At 44.7% G+C, this 18,242-nt stretch overlaps 1 protein-coding gene across 11 annotated transcripts in view; it reads left to right on the forward strand.

Moving 5' to 3' along the window:
• Nucleotides 1-18,242, forward strand: part of SHANK3 (SH3 and multiple ankyrin repeat domains 3) — a 390,020-nt gene that overhangs the window by 82,006 nt on the left and 289,772 nt on the right. For all 11 annotated transcript variants that reach the window (XM_080596421.1, XM_080596428.1, XM_080596427.1 and 8 more), the window contains 4 exons: nt 12,133-12,284; nt 12,578-12,745; nt 13,851-13,967; nt 15,530-15,607. In XM_080596421.1, the coding sequence (XP_080452547.1) occupies nt 12,133-12,284; nt 12,578-12,745; nt 13,851-13,967; nt 15,530-15,607 (515 nt within the window). The remainder of the gene's footprint in view (nt 1-12,132; nt 12,285-12,577; nt 12,746-13,850; nt 13,968-15,529; nt 15,608-18,242) is intronic.

Below are 18,242 nucleotides of genomic sequence, written 5' to 3' on the forward strand. Positions count from 1 at the left end.
AATCTCCCAAGCTTTGTCACCTACAAATATGATCAGAGATTTTCATATACATCAAGATAAAGATGATGAAGGTAGTGCCAAGTCCAACACCTTGGAGAGCCTCTTCAACACCCGCAACCATGTTCCCCAGTGACCACTCTGACTGCTTCTCCTTCACTGGGTTTTAGTTAATTTAAAACATGTGTAGCTGACATTTTATACTGCTCATTTTTAATGTCATGTAGGACTCAGCCGAGCATGAGTCTTACATCAATACAGCTATCTGCATCAATCAGACTTGTAATTTACCAAGAAAAGGAATTATGTGTGAGTAGCAAGACCTATTTACTGTAAAACTTGGCTGGCCAATATTAATGACATTGGTATTCTTCAATGCTGTGGCAATTAAATTCCAAATGAATTTTCCGAGCGTTTGTCCAAGATCAGTGCTATTTTTCTGGCTTGTTGTTTTGTGGATCATCTTACTTCTCCTTTTTGAATACTGTCCTGACATTGCTATCTTTTCAGTCTTTTTGAATGTCCTAATATTTCAAAATGTATTAAAATTTAACTTTATTGGCCCAGAAAGACCTTCAGGAATAAGTTAAGGAGGATGATATACAACATTCACTAGATGTAAACAATTTATTCAAGCTCAGGTAGCTCGTGCCAAAAATCCTTATTTAGTGATAAGGAAAATAATATTTCCATGGTAGCAAAATTAAAAATAAATTATTGATCATCTTACTTTCTGTATTTGTTAACAATTATTCATTATCTGCTTAGCTGACGTTTGCACAGGGCATAGGAAATTATTTTGGTATTATCTAATTTAAACAACAGTAACAAAACCCCTCTCAGTAGTCCTTTGCCATGCCGAATGCAGTTTTCTTTACTGTTATGTCATTTGTTCTTGTTCTTGCCCTTCATTTTCTAATTTTGAATTCATACTGACTGTTATTTCATCGTGGCCTAGTGTTAGAGTCTTTGTAACTGCTCTTATCACTTCACTGCTGACCTGGATGGGGAACGCAGCAGTGGTTCTCTTCTTCAATTTATGGAGTAGTATTCCTGAAACTGTTCTTCAAGAATTCCCAGTCACCTTTTACTTTTTCTTTTTAATTTTAAGCCTCCACATTTCCTACGATAAATTTCCTAATCTAATTTCCCTTGGTTGATTCCCTTAGGAAGCATCAAATATTTACCTGGCTGGTTGGGACTTCCATCTCTCCCCGTTGTCTTTAGCTGACGAGGCAGCAGTCAAATGTTTCATAGATTTTTATTCCTTATGTTGAAATCTAAAGTAGCATTTACCTATGTTGGAGCAAAACATTATCTATGGAAAAGCAATCATTTTTTCCTTTTTAGAAAATGAAATGATGTTTTTTTGGTCATTGAATGGGACAGCCAGCATTTGCTCTCAAGTTGAAGTTGTCCTTATAGTGCAAGTGTTAATTTATATAACTTGGAGATCAACACTTAAAGGTTAATTAATTTTTTTTCTTTACTGGTCTGTAATAAAATCTCATGAAGGATATTTTAACTTTTTACTTCAGACAGTAATCTACATGAATTTTTGGCCCTGTTCTGAATCGTTGCTGGCCATATGATAGATGATGGGATTTTAATGTGAACTCTTTTTCTGGGCCTCCTTGCCCACTCAGTACTTTCTCATTCTTAATGTTCTAAAATGGTGTAATTGTCTGTAGATTTCAGTAATGACAATTATATCAAGATTCTTATTACCAGTAAAAGCAGTCCACATCCTTTTTGCTGTTATCTGGTCTCCTAGTACTTTGAAATGAGCAAAGAAAAAGAAAAACCTTCCTCTCATTCTTTGTCAAATGGCCTTAATTACTTTTGACATGGTGCATTTGTGCTGTATTTCCCTCTTTGGAATTGTTTCACTTGTGTTCTTGGTTTAATGTCTTTCTAATTGTTCTAGTTATTTCTCAGCCAAGATCATTATCTCACCTCTCTGTGAAGTGTAGGTTGTTGACTGAGAAAATCCTCTAGAATGGGCCAGTGTTCCCTAAACCCAAGTTTAGCAAAACTCAATTTTGCTCTCACGCAGCTGGCTGTTCACTTCTAGTGTTTTCTGAACAATGTCTTCTCCTGCTTGTAAGACTGAAGGGATCCCTGGGATGAGCACATGGACTTTTCTTTCCATCAACTTCCCATCCATGTCCTCATGTCCCATTACTAGAGAATTTCTGTCTAATTTCACAAGCTTATCCAACATTAAAGGAAAATGTTGGGCTGCCCTCACCTTTTGTGTTAAGATGTAACATAAATGAAAGTGCCTCTGTACAGGGATGCAGCATGGGCTGTGCACTGATTCCTGTTCCAGATGATGGTGAAGGGCACCCAGATGCCTTTCAGCTGCCAGCTCTGAGGCAGTGACCTGCACTGGGCACCTCACTCTGGGCAATCTGAGACATCAGCGTGGCCCTGACAGATGCGATGCACGGCTGGCAGGAGACTCGTCTGCTGCTCCAAGTAGGATGGGCATCCTGCATTGCCAGGCGGGGTCCGTGCTGGGGATGGCTGCATCCCACCTGTGGGCTGCTGCAGGGTGGGCTCAGCTGTGCTCCATTGAGTTATCCACCACGCTGCTGTAAACCCTGCGGGAGCCTATGTACCCATGAATAGGAAACTTAATTTGCGGGCTGAATTCCATGCCTCTGGCTTTGGCTTGAGGAAGACAGCGCACTGTTTTACTCTTCACCTCTCACTTCAAACAGTCTTTCTTGATGACTTTTCTCAGGGTCTGAGCCTCTCATGAATCTTTGTATAAAATAGGAGCTGATAGTCTCACTGAAAGAAAACAGAAATTATAGGCAAGAAAATAAAATATGTTTGTCTATTTCTGATTTCTTTTCCACTTCTGGCCATAACAGTAACGACCCTTCTCCTTGGGCTGCCTCTAAGTCTGACTCTTGAGTTTAGCTGTCCAGCCAACTTCCTCTAAGTTTTCATTTTTTCAAACCTTATACGGTAGTGTAATGTGTGCTTCTGATCCATATCTTCCAGTTGTCACCAGATTGAACTTCATATGCAGGACTGTTCCTCTCCATTTGTAGAAGGGAAAGCATAGTGCATCCAGCTTAGCATAGCTTTTCTATTTGTACAGTTGGAATAGATCCATACCTGAAAAGAAGGAATGAGTTTCCCTTTGAAACTCCTATTTGGCAGTCCTACTTTCCTGATAGGAGTCTTCACGATGGACTTGTTTACTAAACTAGAATTTCCTAAATTTCCAGTTGAAAGATGAAGAGTATGCAGGGATCCTATGCTGCAGAGTATGAGAGCAGATTTATGGATTGTATTGTCCTATGACAGTATTAGCAGTCAATCATGTTGGTATTGATATAATATATACTGTAAGTTTTAAAAGCTGCAGAAATTGCAGAACCATAGACTATTTGGGGTTGGAAGGGACCTTAAATATCATCTAGTTCCAACCCACCTGCCTTGGCGGGGATGCTACCTATTAGATTGGGTTGCCCAAGGGCCTCATCCACCCTGGTCTTGAACATCTCCAAGGGTGGGGCATCCACAACCTCTCTGGACAACCTGTTCCAGTGCTTCACCAGCTTCTGAATGAAGATCTTCCTCCTAACCTCTAATGTAAATCTCCCCTCTTTTAGTTTAAAACCATTCCCCCTTGTCCTGTCATTATCTAACTGAACAAAAAGTTGTTCTCCATGTCTAAGTCCCCTTTAAGCACTGAAAGGCCGCAAGGATGTCTCCCCAGAGCCTTCTCTTCTCCAGGCTGAACATCCCCAGCTCTCTCAGCTTTCTTCATAGGCGAGGTGTTCCAGCCCTCTCATTCCTTTAACTAGAAGCCTCTTCCTGTTTCTTAATACTGTTGTTGTTGTTAAGAGCCTTATGCTTTTTTATTTGAACCCTAGGATATTGGACATACCTGGTGAGAGAGGATTGTTTTTCTATTTATTTTCCTTTAAAAGTTTTCGCATTGGCTTTTTACCATAATGTCTGAGGACATTATGGGAGTCTGTTGAGCAATATGATTGATGTGTGTCAGTTGTGATCCTTTTTTGTGGCATCTTGTTCGTGGAGAAAATAAATATGCATATGTTCAGGATAACATTTTATTTTGGTAAGCTGTAAAGTAAAAATGTTATTGTTCTATGTCATTCCTGCTGTCTTTGTTAGATAAGGGTGATGGATGGAAGAATGTTTTCATAGTTTTATATTCCAGGGGTTTACCCAAGTCTCAGTCTGCAATGCAGGAGGTCTGGTGGAATGAACGTGTGCAGTCCCCAAGGTTAAGCAAAGGAGGAGGACATTGGCTTGCCCACACTGGAACACCAAGATTGTAGGATGCAGGAAACCTGGGAAGGGAGAGAGTTGCTGGAGATAAAGACAGTGAAGTCTCATTGTAGGACACCATCTCCTTTCAAGTCCCTGTGGAAGCAGACAGTCTAGAGAGAAAGAAGAGCATTAATTTAATATTTAATATCCCTCTCCAGAACGGGGAAGACCGTAGAACTGAACGTGGGTGTGGATGTAGACTTCAATCCTGCCAAGACTAAGCTGATTTAAAAACTGGCTTCCGTACCTACAGTTTTGGACAGAACCTGACTGGTTTTGTAGGAGCTGCCTTTTTTTATTATGTTTGCTCTTAAAGCCTACCTTCAGTCTGCAGGGAAACCTTCCTGTTGAAGCACAGGAGCCTTCAGTGAAGTTCTTACCTCCTAACCCGTCTGTGAATCTACAGTGTGCCCTCCTCTATGGTGTGGTGGCTGGCAGTGTTGTGACCTGCTCTCTGAAATGAGAAGTAATGCCACGACTGGGGTTTTCCTTCTCTGGGAAGCCGGGGTGAGGGGCAGGCTCTGCCTGCTGTGGAGCTGTTGCAGGCATGGCTGTGTGCAGAGGAGAGACCTCAGGTGGCAAGCTGGAGGCTGGACGGGAACCAGAAAACTGTGGTTCAGAGAGAAGTTTTTTTCTGCTACGGAGCTACATGAATAATTTCTTGTGGAGACAAAACTTCTTGTGCTCCCAAGGCATCTCATCCATCGGAATTTTGCTGCTGCCACAGCAGGTCTCCAGTTCTGTGGGGTTTCTCCCAAAGGAGGGGCCCGTCTGACCAGAGACTTTTGATGTTCCCGAGTTAAACACTGCCAGTGCATTGCTCTTTCTGATTTGTTACTTAAAGACTCAATGGCTAGTTTGCTGCCAAGTCAAACTTGCCCTCTCTGAGATGCTTCAAAACCTTAGTCTGAGAAAATCTGAAATAAAATTCTTTTATTTGTTGAGAATACTTGTACATTGAATTTTTAACCCAGAGCTTTCAGATTTATCAGTAAAGTTATGGTAATGTGGGCAGCTCTTCAACTAAGATTTCAAGAGAAGGAATAAATAAATGATCATTTTTTCCAGTGCTTGTTATTTAGCAAAGATAGCATTTATGCACAGCAGCTTTTTCTATTTTTAATTTCTCATCTCTGCTTAACAAAATCATTGTAGTAAAACCTTTCTTTTTTTAGTCAAAACAGCATTGCTATCAGCTATGCTTTTTTGTCCACTGAGTCTCTAGGATAAGTTTGCCAGTGGTATAGCAAATAGGCCCTGACACCAAATGCTTCTTACTGTGTAGCCAGGTCTTCAAAAGCTTGGATAATTACAAACACCATTTATTCTCCTTCCTCCTACAAAATTGGGGTTTCTTCTTGAACCACTCATGTGCAACCCAAGTGGTTCCTTCATCCCAGTCTGAAGGTGATTTAAAACTGCTTTGCTGATTTTTAAGACAGTGAATACAATATTACTGTCTCAAAGACTTTGCAGTATAGATCCCTAATGAAACTGATTCATCCTCTTCTCAGTTTCTGTAACTTTTTATTCTACATGTCTTGACCTAGGGAAAAGAATATCACTGCAGAAATTATTTATGGGTCATTATCCATGACTGTTCAGCATAGGGAATTTAATAGTCTTACTTGCAACCTGCTAGGTTTTCCAGAAAACAGAGGTTTCCCCTTGCTTGTGAGCTAGTTCGTGTAAGGGAGAGATGTCAAATAACCCTGCCTGAGGTTTCAATTCTAGCAGTTCAGAAAGGGGATCTATCTGTGTTGTAGATAAGAATGAGACACTTTTGCCCAGTTGTTCTTGGCCATCAAAACACCTGTGTTTACTCTTAGTTTCTCTTTCCAGCATGTGCTGTTCTTTCTCTTTCCAAGGCATGCAACTGCCTTGTTGACAAGTCCTGGTCCAGGACTTGTTATTCAAATTGTCCCCTGTAGGAAGCAGACATTTCCCTTCTTCTGCCATGATCGTAGCCTGTTTGTATCTCACACTAATGCTAAATTTACTGAAGATGCAGGGAGGTTTGCAGCCTGTCCACACCAGGGTGTTGCATGCTTGTCCTCTGCTGAATTGTCCTGGATGGAACCATTTCTGTGCACTTCCCCTGGCGTCCCTGCCTATGGCAGGGGGGTTGGAACTAGATGATCTTTGAGGTCTGTTCCGACCCAGGCCATTCTGTGGTTCTATGTATTATGAAAAGTTTCCCAAAGTAAGTAGGACGTGCCTATTTCGAGAAATGTTCTTCTGCAGAGTTAAATCCATCTAGTGTACTTTGAATAATGCAGGCTGCACCATAAAATACTGTGTGATTTGTGGTGCCATCCTCACAGCAGAGCCAACAGGAAGGGACAGTGCTGTCTCAGCTCAGTCAAGCACAAAGCTTGGTATCTCCACTTAAGCTGCTGTTGGGAGTGGTTTTAAGCTGCACGGAGGCAGCTGAAGCGCAGGGACATGTTCCCTTCTCCTAGGTCTGCTGAGGGGGAGAGAGCAGGTAAGTGCAGTTTCTTAAACCATCACAGCCCAATTTGCCATAGTTTATGTTTCAGTGTTGCAGGATTGCTGGTGAGATACTCTAGGAAAGATTAACAGTTTTTTAAACAGTTTAAAAGAAAAAGACTTGCTCTGTAGGCAAATTTTAAGGGTGAAAAACACACTTTAGAAGTTACTATTATTCTAAAATAAGACCCAAAGCTGAGTATTAGTTCAGAATGGAGAAATGTGAAAGCAATGCTCAATATTTAACAGGGTTGCAACAGGGGAATGGCAACAATGAGAGGAAATTGTTGCATTTACAAAGAAATTTTCTTGACTGTGTGCAGCAAGACGGACTGTGGCTCAATATGATGTGAGGACAAAGAGCTGCAGGAATAGGTAATTGGGGAGAGATACTTACTGTGCATGGCCGTGCTTTCTGCACCTTCTGCTTACCATTACGGGTAAATGTTTGCCCAAGGCACTTGGAGCCTGCTGATCTCCTGCTTCGGCTGTGCCGTACTGCAGACTATCTGCTAGCTATGGCATAATGCATTAAAGGTATAAAAGCAGCATTACTTGATTAAGAACCTGAATAACTCACTTTAAAATATGATATGTTTTCTGTTGATTTGAATTTTAAAAGCTGAAAGTTGTGCTTTGGTTCAGCCAGCAGTTGTGGCCTAGATAGGAGAAACACTGGAAGAAATTTCAGTGGCTTGTGATTTGTAAAGTTATGGTTCTTCTCAGTTTAAAGTCTGTTAGTCCAATTGCTTTAAGCCTTTTTTTTTTTTTTTTTATCAAACTGGTAGCATCACTTTGAGTTCAATGTGTTATGCAGATTAATGAAAGATGATGCGTTTGCACTCAACTGCAATTGCAGATAAAAGGTCATTTTGTAAGGTTTTTCACCCACACCCGAAAAACAGTACCGTGAGGTTCTACTTCTAGATAGCATTTGTCATAGGCACATATTTCCTATTATTTGTGTTACATTTCTGTATAGGAACATTGTGCATAACTTAACCCTCCTCTCTAGTAGCTTGCATGATAACTTTCATATCAAGTCCATTGCCATCTCAACTTGAACAGAGATCCTCCTGTTTCCAAAAGGTTGAAGTTAAGTTCTGGAGTATTGTTTTTTTCCTTTTTAACAACAACAAAAATCTGTTATCTGAATGAAGAGGTGGTTCTTGCCTGTGTTGGAGCTGCCTTTGGGGTCTCAGCTTTCGTCGCTGCCTTCGCCTCGCCGTGTGAGCTCCAGGTCTCAAACAAACACCGCCTGCTGAGCTGCCGCGGTTTCCTTCTGCGGTGTGTGCAGGAACAGCCACATGGCCGTGCTGTGCCTGTCCCATCAAGCTGTCTCTTTGCTGCCGGCTTCTGGGGGGTGTGTGAATAGCACCTGCCCTGCCGCCTGGTGCCGGGGGCTTGCCGGGTTCCGGCTGCAGGAGCTCGGACCCGTTCCCCAGCACGCAGCTTTGTCCGGACGCTGCGTCCACAGAACTGACCAGCCTGAGGATTGCCAGAGCACCTCGTATGCAATTAAAATATAAGCAATGCTTTTCATCCTGAGCTTCTTTTAGTCAAACAAAGAGAACACAGGTACAAGACAGAAATGTGGAAAGAACGCTGCTTTAAAGGCAGCAGAAATTAAGTTGTGCAGGCTTTTCTGGAGCTGTACCTGTTTCCTGCACTGGCTGCCCCAGCGAAGAGCTGTTTGCCTGCATCCTGCCCCCAGAGACGGTTCGGATCTGTGCTGCACTCACCAGTTAGGCTTGTGGATTGCAGTGGTGCCATTTGCACAAAGAAATCCCCACAGCAGCTGTAACAATCACCTCCTCTGCTTCTTACCACACACTGATTAAAGGAAATGTCCACTGGCAGCTTTATAGGTCCCGACCATGTCACCTGCTCCTTCCCTGGTCTGTTGTTTCTTTGACTGCTGGTGGTGCTCCCAAGCACAGCTTTCATCTGCTGGCCAAAATTCACTGTTGCTGATTTTGACTGCAGCATTTAATCTCAGCCCTGCCAGGGACGAGGCTCACAGGAGCAGCTGCCATGCATAAGCGGATGCTGACTTTGTTGTGCAAGCTGTTTCCAGCAGAGCCATTTTTGAGTGTAGAAGGGTGTACCGGTATCAAATCATGTTGCAAGTTCAGCTGTCCGATAGCCCAAAGGCAAGGAGTTCCACCTACAGCTCCTTCTTACGTGCATTAATCAGTGTTTTACACTGTGCAAAGTACAACGTGCCGTCTTGCTTGTTTTCATTTCCTGTTATGGATCTCGTGTGTTTATTAGTTAATTACTTTAAATATATATTTGGATATGCACAGTTCCAAAAATTAGCAGAGTGTAATCATCAAAATCCTAGATTAGATAGAGATTAGATTAGATTTAGTGGACAAATTGCTAGCTGCAGTTAATTCAGTGAATCTTGAAATGCCCAGTTTGGACCTTTCTCAGTCTGGAGTTCAAGATATATATATGTATATATGTATATATGTATGTATATATATAATTAGATTTGGTACATTACCAACAGAAACTAAAGGAAGATTTGTTTTCTGTGTCTTTTGCCTCTTTGAAAATTCTGTCTCACTTAAATTGATATTGAAAAAAGATCACTGATTTAACTGCATGTAGGAATGGAGGAAGATGCCTGGAGCAGGGACTGACAAAGATACTTCAGTTCACATGCACAACATGAAGTTTATAGCATTCTCTGAGTATTCATAACAGCACATGGGCCAAATGCATGCCTTCAAAATAATTAAAAATAATCAAAAAGAGGGAACAGATTTTACAATAATAATGGTGTAAAAACAGTAACTGAAAGTTAGTGATAATGAAAATAAAGCAATGATATTTGGCAAAGAAAATAAGTGGTGGTCCTTAAAGGACTGTAACCTCACTAGGCTCCCCTCTCTAGCCATTCCTTTGCCTTCAGCTGGAGGTGGCCATAGCTAAAGAGCTGGGGCATGAGAGTTGGAGAGGTGCAAAGCAGTTGGTTTTGGTATTGGTGGAGTGGAGGAGAAAGGCTCTCCTGCCCCAGGAACTCCCCTGTGGTCACTTACTGTTCATCTCCCTTGGTGTGTGTGTGTGTGGGGGGGTAAGGTTGAATTGGAACCCCTCGTCCCCATCCTGCCTTGGGGGAAAGAGTGGGCTGTGTCTAAACAGACATTGCATCGCAGTTGCCCACCTCTTCCAAATGGCAGCAACCACAGTGACATCTCTGCATACTCCACTAAGGTCTTGCGAGAACCTACCTGGGCTGTGGCAGGCATTTTGCTTCATGTCAGCAGTGCATCCATCTGTAGGTGTGCCAAGCAGTGGTATTTTCCACAGTTCTGGTGCTGTGTCTGGCACTGCTCTCTCGTGGTGGTTGCATGCAGTGAGAGAAGGGATGTGGACTTTCCATCAAATGCTAATTTGCTCAGCTTTTGCTGAGCTAAGGCAATATTTCCACTGCTTTTTCTTAGGTGACGTTGTTGGCCACGTGGACACTATTACATTGCCGCATAATGTATATGTTGTTACAGTGGTAATTACCTTCATGTTTAAAATGAATCCCTTATTTTCTAACTTGAAAGTATTGCACCTGTCCTCTGCATCCATTGGCCAATGGATGAATTCATTTTATTCATTATACCCTTGACTTGGACACATATGCAAAGATATATTCATATCTGCCCAGAGAGGTTGTGGAGTCTTCTTCCTTGGAGAACTTCAGAAGCTTCCTGGACATGGATCTAGGCAACCTGCGCTACGTGTCTCTGCTTGAGTTGAGCTGGATGACCTCGAGATGTCCCTTCCAACCTTAACTGTTTTGTGATTCTGTGATATATAACAACAGCGTGTGTATGTGTCTTGTATCACAGAATCCTGAGAGTTTTAGTAAAGCCACAGAACCCCATCTGACCTCTTCCTATCTCATTAAAAAAATTAGCTAATAGCAATGCACTAGAATTAATATTCACTTGCTTTTTTTTTTAATTTGTATCTGAAACTGTTTTATTATTCTCATTTTAATAGTTATTTCTACTAAATAGAAAGTTTTTAATTTATGTGCAAATTAGGTACCTTCCTAAAAAATACATGACTTTATTTCTAGCTGATGAAATCTAGCTAGTGTCCACATTGCTCCGTATATGCTATGGGGGGGTTGGATGGGAAGACCTAGAAAATTGTTTGAGAAAGAAGACTTTTTTGCTTGTCCATACAAGGACCACAATAGGGTGTCTGCAGATGCATTTGCAGAGGGAGGCAGTCTGTGCTTCTTGCAAACCCATCAAGGCGGAGCTTAGCTGACAGATGAAGGCTGCAGTCAGGTGCTTGACGGACAGAGGTAGCAACTCCTGATGGAAGCGGCAGTGCCCGTCTGGTGCAGAGGGGTCTTTCTGCTTTTTGGAGCTGCGTGCACCAACAGAGAGCAACAGATTTGCGCCAGGGCTCTTGCTCCCATCTGCAAAGCAAATGCAGAGAGTGGTCGGGGGGCTGTTGGGGGTGCACTGCATGAGGAAGGCTTGTTGAAGGGGATGTTTGTAATTCTTCCACTGCCAACTCTAATTATACCCCTAAGTGGACTAAGTCCTAATGCACTGGGCACTCCTGGAGTTGGGGAGTTGGGAGTTGGGACTGTTTCTTGGTCAGAGGTTGGACTGCAGTCAGCCAGGCGAGTTTGTGTGGGCTCTGTGTGCAACAAGTCAGGCTTGTCAGTGGTGGGAGGGTTTGTCATGTGGGTGCATGGGCGTATCACCTCTAGGGGATGAGCATTTCATGTTTGGAGCTTGCTGCGGTGATGTGATATGATGAGGACCAGCCACAGGACAGCTGTGTGTGAAAGGGCTCAGGACAACTCCGTGTATGCTGACAGTGCTGCTGTGTTGCACAGCTTCTTCCCCCAAAACAATATCCCTTGTCCATGCTTTACGGTGGGGACAAATGGAACAAGGATATCCTTTTAACCCTGTTCTTCTTTTCCCCTTTGTATAAATGCTGTGCCCAGATGTGTCCCTTGCTGCAGTGTAAGAGCCGGCAATGACGCTTCTGCCATTTGTTAAACTGACAGCACTTTCCTTGCCCATCTCCTCCAGGTTCTTATCCCACACCCATACAAAATTGATGGTCGGTCTCCAGCCCATGGCCAAGACCTGCTACATCCCCATGTTTGGGAAGATCCACTGGTGTCCGAGTGGGTTGGGAGCAAATGTGGGGCTTAGTGCAGCTCCCTTGAGGGGAGCAGGGAACACCCAGCATTGCTGGAGCCCAGGCAGGAGACACGGCGGTGCTGCGATGCCCATTGTGTGCATGCTCACGTGTTTCTCACCGCTCTCTCTTGGGGCTCTGCAGAGTGTCCCCTGACTGCAGCGGCTCAGCTGGAACTTGGTGCCGAGATGATCAAAGCACTGCGCAATGGGGGAGCACACCTGGATTTCCGGACACGGGAGGGAATGACAGCTCTTCACAAGGCTGTGCGGTGCCGCAACCATGCGGCGCTGCTGGTGAGTCACGGCTTGGTCCCTGTGCCCCAGTGCCAGCCGCTCCACTGCCCGACCTGGCCTCATGTCACTGCCCGCCACATCACTGTGCCCTCCTGGGACCGAAGTACCTGTCTTGTGCTGCAGTTGGGGAGCACAGCTTGTTACAAAAATGTGGCACTAATGACCTGAGTCCTGGGGAGGGAAGGGGTGAGCACCACCTGCTGCCATGGCCGCAGCACCCCAGTCCGTCATGGGGTGGGTTGTCCTGTGTGGCTGCCTGGAGCTGCAGGACAAGGGAGGCGCTTCTCCTGCAGACGCTGCTGGACCTGGGTGCCTCCCCAGACTACAAGGACAGCCGAGGGCTGACGCCCCTGTACCACAGCGCCATGGTCGGGGGGGATCCCTACTGCTGTGAGCTCCTGCTGCACGACTACGCCCGGCTGGGCTGCGTGGATGAGAACGGCTGGCAGGAGATCCACCAGGTGAGACAGACAATGGACAAGGTCTAGCTGGGGCCACCACTGCCATACTGTCAGTGAAGAGGCCTGTCCTGTCCCCAGAGGTGCCGCAGGGATGCGGTGTCTTGTTGGCGGGCAGTAGTGGCACTGCATGGCAGGATTGGCTGGCATGGGGGGAGGGTGGTGTCCGGGGTCCTGTCTGGGGATTTGCTTGGGGAGTGCCGGTTCTGTGTCCTACCCAAGGCCTAACACTCAGGCCGTTTCATGCTGGCCTCAGTCAGTGGGGTCTGGGATCCTCCCCAGATTACAGCTGTGCCAGGACAGTGATCTGGGACCTCGATCAAGCCTGAGGCATCCTGATTACAAAAACACAGTTATATCCGCACCTGGTGGCACAGGGAAGAAAGAGATGGGCTAGGTGGGTGAGGGGACCTGAGCTGGCTTTGTGCTTCAAGACTGAGCTCCTTCTGGAGAAGGGAGAGTGTGCTGGCTCTGCCTCAAGTCCCCCGGTCTGGCACTGTCAGGAGGGCAGGCTGCCTTTGGGCCTGTGGCCTCCCAAAGCACTCAGCTCTCAGGCCTTGCAAGGTGAATGAGTACTGGTACATCAAAGGACAGATGGACAGAGTGAAAAAAACAAGAGGTGTTTGTGATCTTGATTTGTGGGAAATGACTCTCCTCCTTCCTGCCTCATCCTGCATTGCCATGGCTGATCTTTGAGGTCTGCTCATCCCGGGATGGACCAAGCACAGAGGAACCACACTAGATCTGGATCTATTGCACTCTGCTTTGCCTGCTTGTGCTTCAGGGCTTTTTTCAGCAGATAATTATTACTGATGTAGCAAATGATCTGGAGGAGGCCCTGATACCTGCATGATGCCGAGCCCAAATTTGCAATCAGTGTAAAGGTAATTTATCTGATAAGTGTTTGTGTATATGTTGCTGTAAGGAGGAGCAGTGAGTGTGCATGGGTGTTAATGGAACTCTTCAGGTTACTGTTCCTGTCTAATAGAACTTTTCTAGCATAGATGAATCCAGAAGAGGTAGGAGGATGTTATGAATTTTATCACTTTCCTGCTGATCTCTCATTTTATTTTTCTATTTCTTTTTTCCCCTTCTGCATTTTGAGCAGGCATGTCGCTACGGCCATGTTCAGCACCTGGAGCATCTTCTCTTCTATGGAGCTGATATGACTGCACAGAATGCCTCAGGAAATACCGCTCTTCATATTTGTGCTCTCTATAACCAGGTACTTCTGTGTGATTCAGGGCATGAGAACAAAGAAAACGTAGATGAGGAACCAGCCTGCCTGAGGGAACAATGCTGGGCTGGGGCATCTTCTGATTACTATTACTGTTTGCAGGCCTAGAAAAGTTTTTCTGAATTGTATACACCCTCTATCTTGGGATGAGGTTGTTTCTGTTTGCAGCACCAGTCTGATGTTAGGTTTCTCAAGAGCCTGGTGACCAGGAGGAAGAGTCTGTGGTTCAGTCTAGTCCCATTCCCAGAATATTTTTGCTGATTTGCTGCCTAACTTGTTCTGTCATTTTTCCTCTGGTTCCTATTCCTTCTTCACACCAAGTGCAGCGAGCCCCCATCACTGGCTGGAGGGAGCAGTTTGCCTGGGTGGAGAGTGCTAATTTGGTCCAGGTGCTTGCATGTAACTTTGGGGAGGGCACATGCCCCAAGCAGGGCTTGTTGGGTATGTCCTGTGGCTTTTGCAGCCTTTGGGGCAGGCATGTGGGCTGGGGTGCTATCCCTGATACAAATGCTCATAATGGTGAGAAGCTGTGACATGGGAGGTTCAGGCTGGGTGTAAAGAAAAGGTTCTTTACTGAGAGGGTGATCAGGCATTGGAACAGGCTCCCCAGGGCAGTGGTCACAGTGCTGAGTCTGCTGGAGTTTAAGAGGTGCTTGGACGATGCTCTCAGACACATGGTCTAATTTTTTGAGTGATCCTGTGCGGACCTAGGAGCTGGACTTAATGATCCTTGTGGGTCCCTTCCAGCTCAGGATATTCTATGAACATCTTATTGCCAATCTCTGAATTTTAAAGAAGGGTGACCAGGCAATGCAGAGTACCCTGCCCTCAGGGTCACTGATCTCAGTTCAGAAGAAATCAAGGGTGGTGGAAGAGCCCTCTCTGATCTTACCCTCCCACTGCTCTCTTTCCAAGATGTAGAGGTCAGTATCTAAGGATTTCTCCTGTAGGTTTTATTCCTTCCTACAGATTTTATACATTCTATTTTCTGTTTTTGCTATAAAGGGAATTTTTCAGATTCCAAGATGCCAATGTTTTAAAAGGTGAATACTCTTATAATTTGCAATAGAAGCTGATTTGTGGCTTGTTATGTGATGGGTGCACTCTGCAGACCCAGGACTCTGATATCTGGGTTTATGCCCACTGGGTTGGTTAGGCAGAGCAGCATTAAGGAGTACAAGGGCCCATAAACGTGTGGAATTAACAGCACAGAAGTACAGAGCATTCAAAACAAAAGTGATAAAAGGCTTTAGGAAATAGCAATACCTGGGAATGTGTAGTGGTCAGCGTGCCTCATAGGTGTGGTCTTGGACTGAGTATAGGGCTTGATTATGGTGGCAACACCTATAGCTGGCACACAGGTAGATGGAATTGGTCAGCTTGGTGCCAGAGGTAACCAGTTCATGGGGATTCCGGTTCCTTTTATATTCCTTGCTCTTGCCAACGGAGGTTTTCTGAGTGCAATGAAACCATGTGGTTTGCTTCTTTGTTGTCACCAGTCTGCAGTGCTAATCAATCTCTTCCTGTTTCCTCCTTGCTTGCTTTCCCAGGAGAGCTGTGCTCGGGTTCTCCTCTTCCGTGGTGCGAGCAAAGAGATTCGCAACTACAACAGCCAGACGGCATTCCAGGTGAGACAGTGAGCTCTGGACCCCAGTCCCTCCATGCCAGAGGAGCTCTGTGGGGCAGTGGCAGCCTCTGACATGTCCCCTGGGTGTGCCTGGGATAACATTTACTGGAACAAAACCATTGATTCAGGACGCCTATTCTGACACTGGAGTGGGAGGGAGGAAAGCGATCATACTGTACATGGGAAGGACTATGAAGGTGGTATCTTATGGTGGGAAACTAAAAGAGCTTTGCTTGTTCTGTCAGTGTAATGGAGGTGGAAAGGAGGAATTTATTGCGCTCTGTAGAAGTGTTGCAGTAAATGTTAGTGAGGGAGCAAAATCCCCAGGAATAAAGGACAGTTTTGCACCTGAGCTTGCTGTTAATAAACTTAAAATGGGAGTTAGAAGACCTCAAACCACTATTGAAATGGATTGAAATTCTGGAATAGCTTTCATGTAAATATGCTAGGTAAAACAGATGGAAAAGGGAAACTTGGTCACTTTGCAGTGTGACTTCTTCCGAAGTTTGCAAGTCATGGGAAGGTGATTGCCTGCAAATTATCACAGGCTGCAGTCTGTGATACAGGAGGTCTCTTCCCTTCAGTCTGCTTTGCCTTTCTTTTGAAAAGTTCTTGAACTTGAAATAACATTTCTGCCTGTGCTTTTGTTGAAGCATAATCTTCTACCTGAGGACCTTTCAGAAATGTTGTGACTCATTGTCCAGCTAGTACTAATCTTCAGGTGTCCCTTGAGAGTAGAGCGTGTCTGTCACCATCTTAATCACGTACTAGCTCGGGTAGCCTCAGATGAGCTCCCTAACCATTTTCCCTTTAGAAATGCCTTTCTTCACTCTTTCAATGTTGTTTATAGAGGCTCTAGGCCAAAGCATCTCAAGCATGACCATCACAATGATGTTGCACAGCCCCTGCAAGCATCATGAGTGGCTGCTGAGTGATGCCTTATTACAGATGCAATCGCTCTTGTTCCATGTGTGCAACTACAACTGCTTGAGCAGCAGCACGTCCTGGGAGGAGAGGGGTAGGAAACTGGGCAGATATTCTGCACATGCTGGAAATCTGCTACACTCGGATAGTGCTGTGCCAGTGTTGTCTCTCGCATGGAGGAAGTGGGTACTTCTAGTGAGCCTTGTGTCCTGAGGGATGATCTTTCTTCCAAATGAACTGAATGCTTGTGTAGCTTGAATGCCGTAAGTACTCAGGGGGAGCTGAAGTGCTCTCTGACATAACCTGCCTGCTTACTGGCAGCCACGGTGAACTGGCTGTGGTTGCCTCAGAAGAACCCGCTGCCTGCTGTGGGAATGGTGTTATATTCTGCATCAGGATATTTCATTTAAATTTTAAGTACATTTTAATGCAAATTGAGCAAACAGTCCCAAAAAGAGTACGTACAATGATGGTAAGTACACATATACAAATTAGGCAGCTGTGTAGAGATACCAATTATTAAGCTCTCGTGTGTACATAACTAATAATGCATATGTAGTTTCAGGAAATGATTATATAGCTTATATTCTTAAAAGTAATTTCTTTAGGAAGACTGAGGCCATGTTGCTTACAAGCTGTGTTATGTGTTGGCTTGAATGCTAAGGGAAGAAGAGGCCTGGAAGGTCAAATTGAGCATTCCTTATAGCCTGTCTGGTATTTTGTCACATGTGGGAACTTTAACATAGATTTGTGCCATGGGGGTACACCAGTAATAGAATAAATTCACCTAGTAAGTGGCTGTTGTCTCGTCATACCCGGTGAAGCTGTGAGTGTCATTTGTGTGATGAACTGCAGTTGTCTGCAGAGAAGGGGAGGCTTGTCCTCCCCTCCACAACGGCCCAGAGAGCACAGCGGGACTGGCTCCGGAGGCGTGCTCACGTACACAAGTAGAGTGCCACCACAGACAGCTTTGCTCTGAATTACAGTGAGCACTGTGCCTCGTTAACAGCAGCGAATGCTGAAGGGTGCGTGAGCTCAGCCCTTGGTGGGGACCCCATCCTATGGGAGCCTTTTCTCCACGAATCCACCTTAACTCAGACCTTCTTCTGCATGTTCCACCCAATCTCCCACCTTGGGAGATGGGTCATGAAAGGGTTTGTGTGGATGGAGGCAGCAAGATCTGCTGTGCTCAAACTGTTGCTTTCCAGGGAGTTTTCCTCTGGGAACTGAGGTTTTTCCCATCTGACTGCTCTTAGATGTCATGTGAAAATATTCATTTCCAGGGAAGTACTTTTTCCAGGAAACTGTTGCCTCCTTGTTGAATGGGCTGTACTTTTGGAATCAAGAGATGGAGAAAGGGCAACCTTTTTGCATTGGGCATTTGAAGGAAATGGGGTTGTGTAGCAGATGGTGGAGAGAGAACAAATGGCTTCTGTTCTGATTTTGCTCGTGTCATGCAGAGTCCTAGTGAGTTCTAAGAAGGGATAAGCAGTGTTTGTCTTCTTTTTTGAAGTAGTTTGACCAATTGGAAGTTTCTGATCCAGAGAATTAAAATCATGCTTGGTAATCTGAACAGTTTTTTATTGACAAGTATAACCTGATCCAAACTAGCATTTGATATTACTGTTATGTGCTCCCAGCTTTCAAACAGAAGCGCTCTGACTCCTTGCTTAGATTGCTTGCTCAAGATTTCAGCATGTTATTAAGTTACT

Source organism: Anser brachyrhynchus (assembly GCF_964034855.1).
Source record: "Anser brachyrhynchus genome assembly, chromosome: 1".
NCBI classification, from domain to species: domain Eukaryota; kingdom Metazoa; phylum Chordata; class Aves; order Anseriformes; family Anatidae; genus Anser; species Anser brachyrhynchus.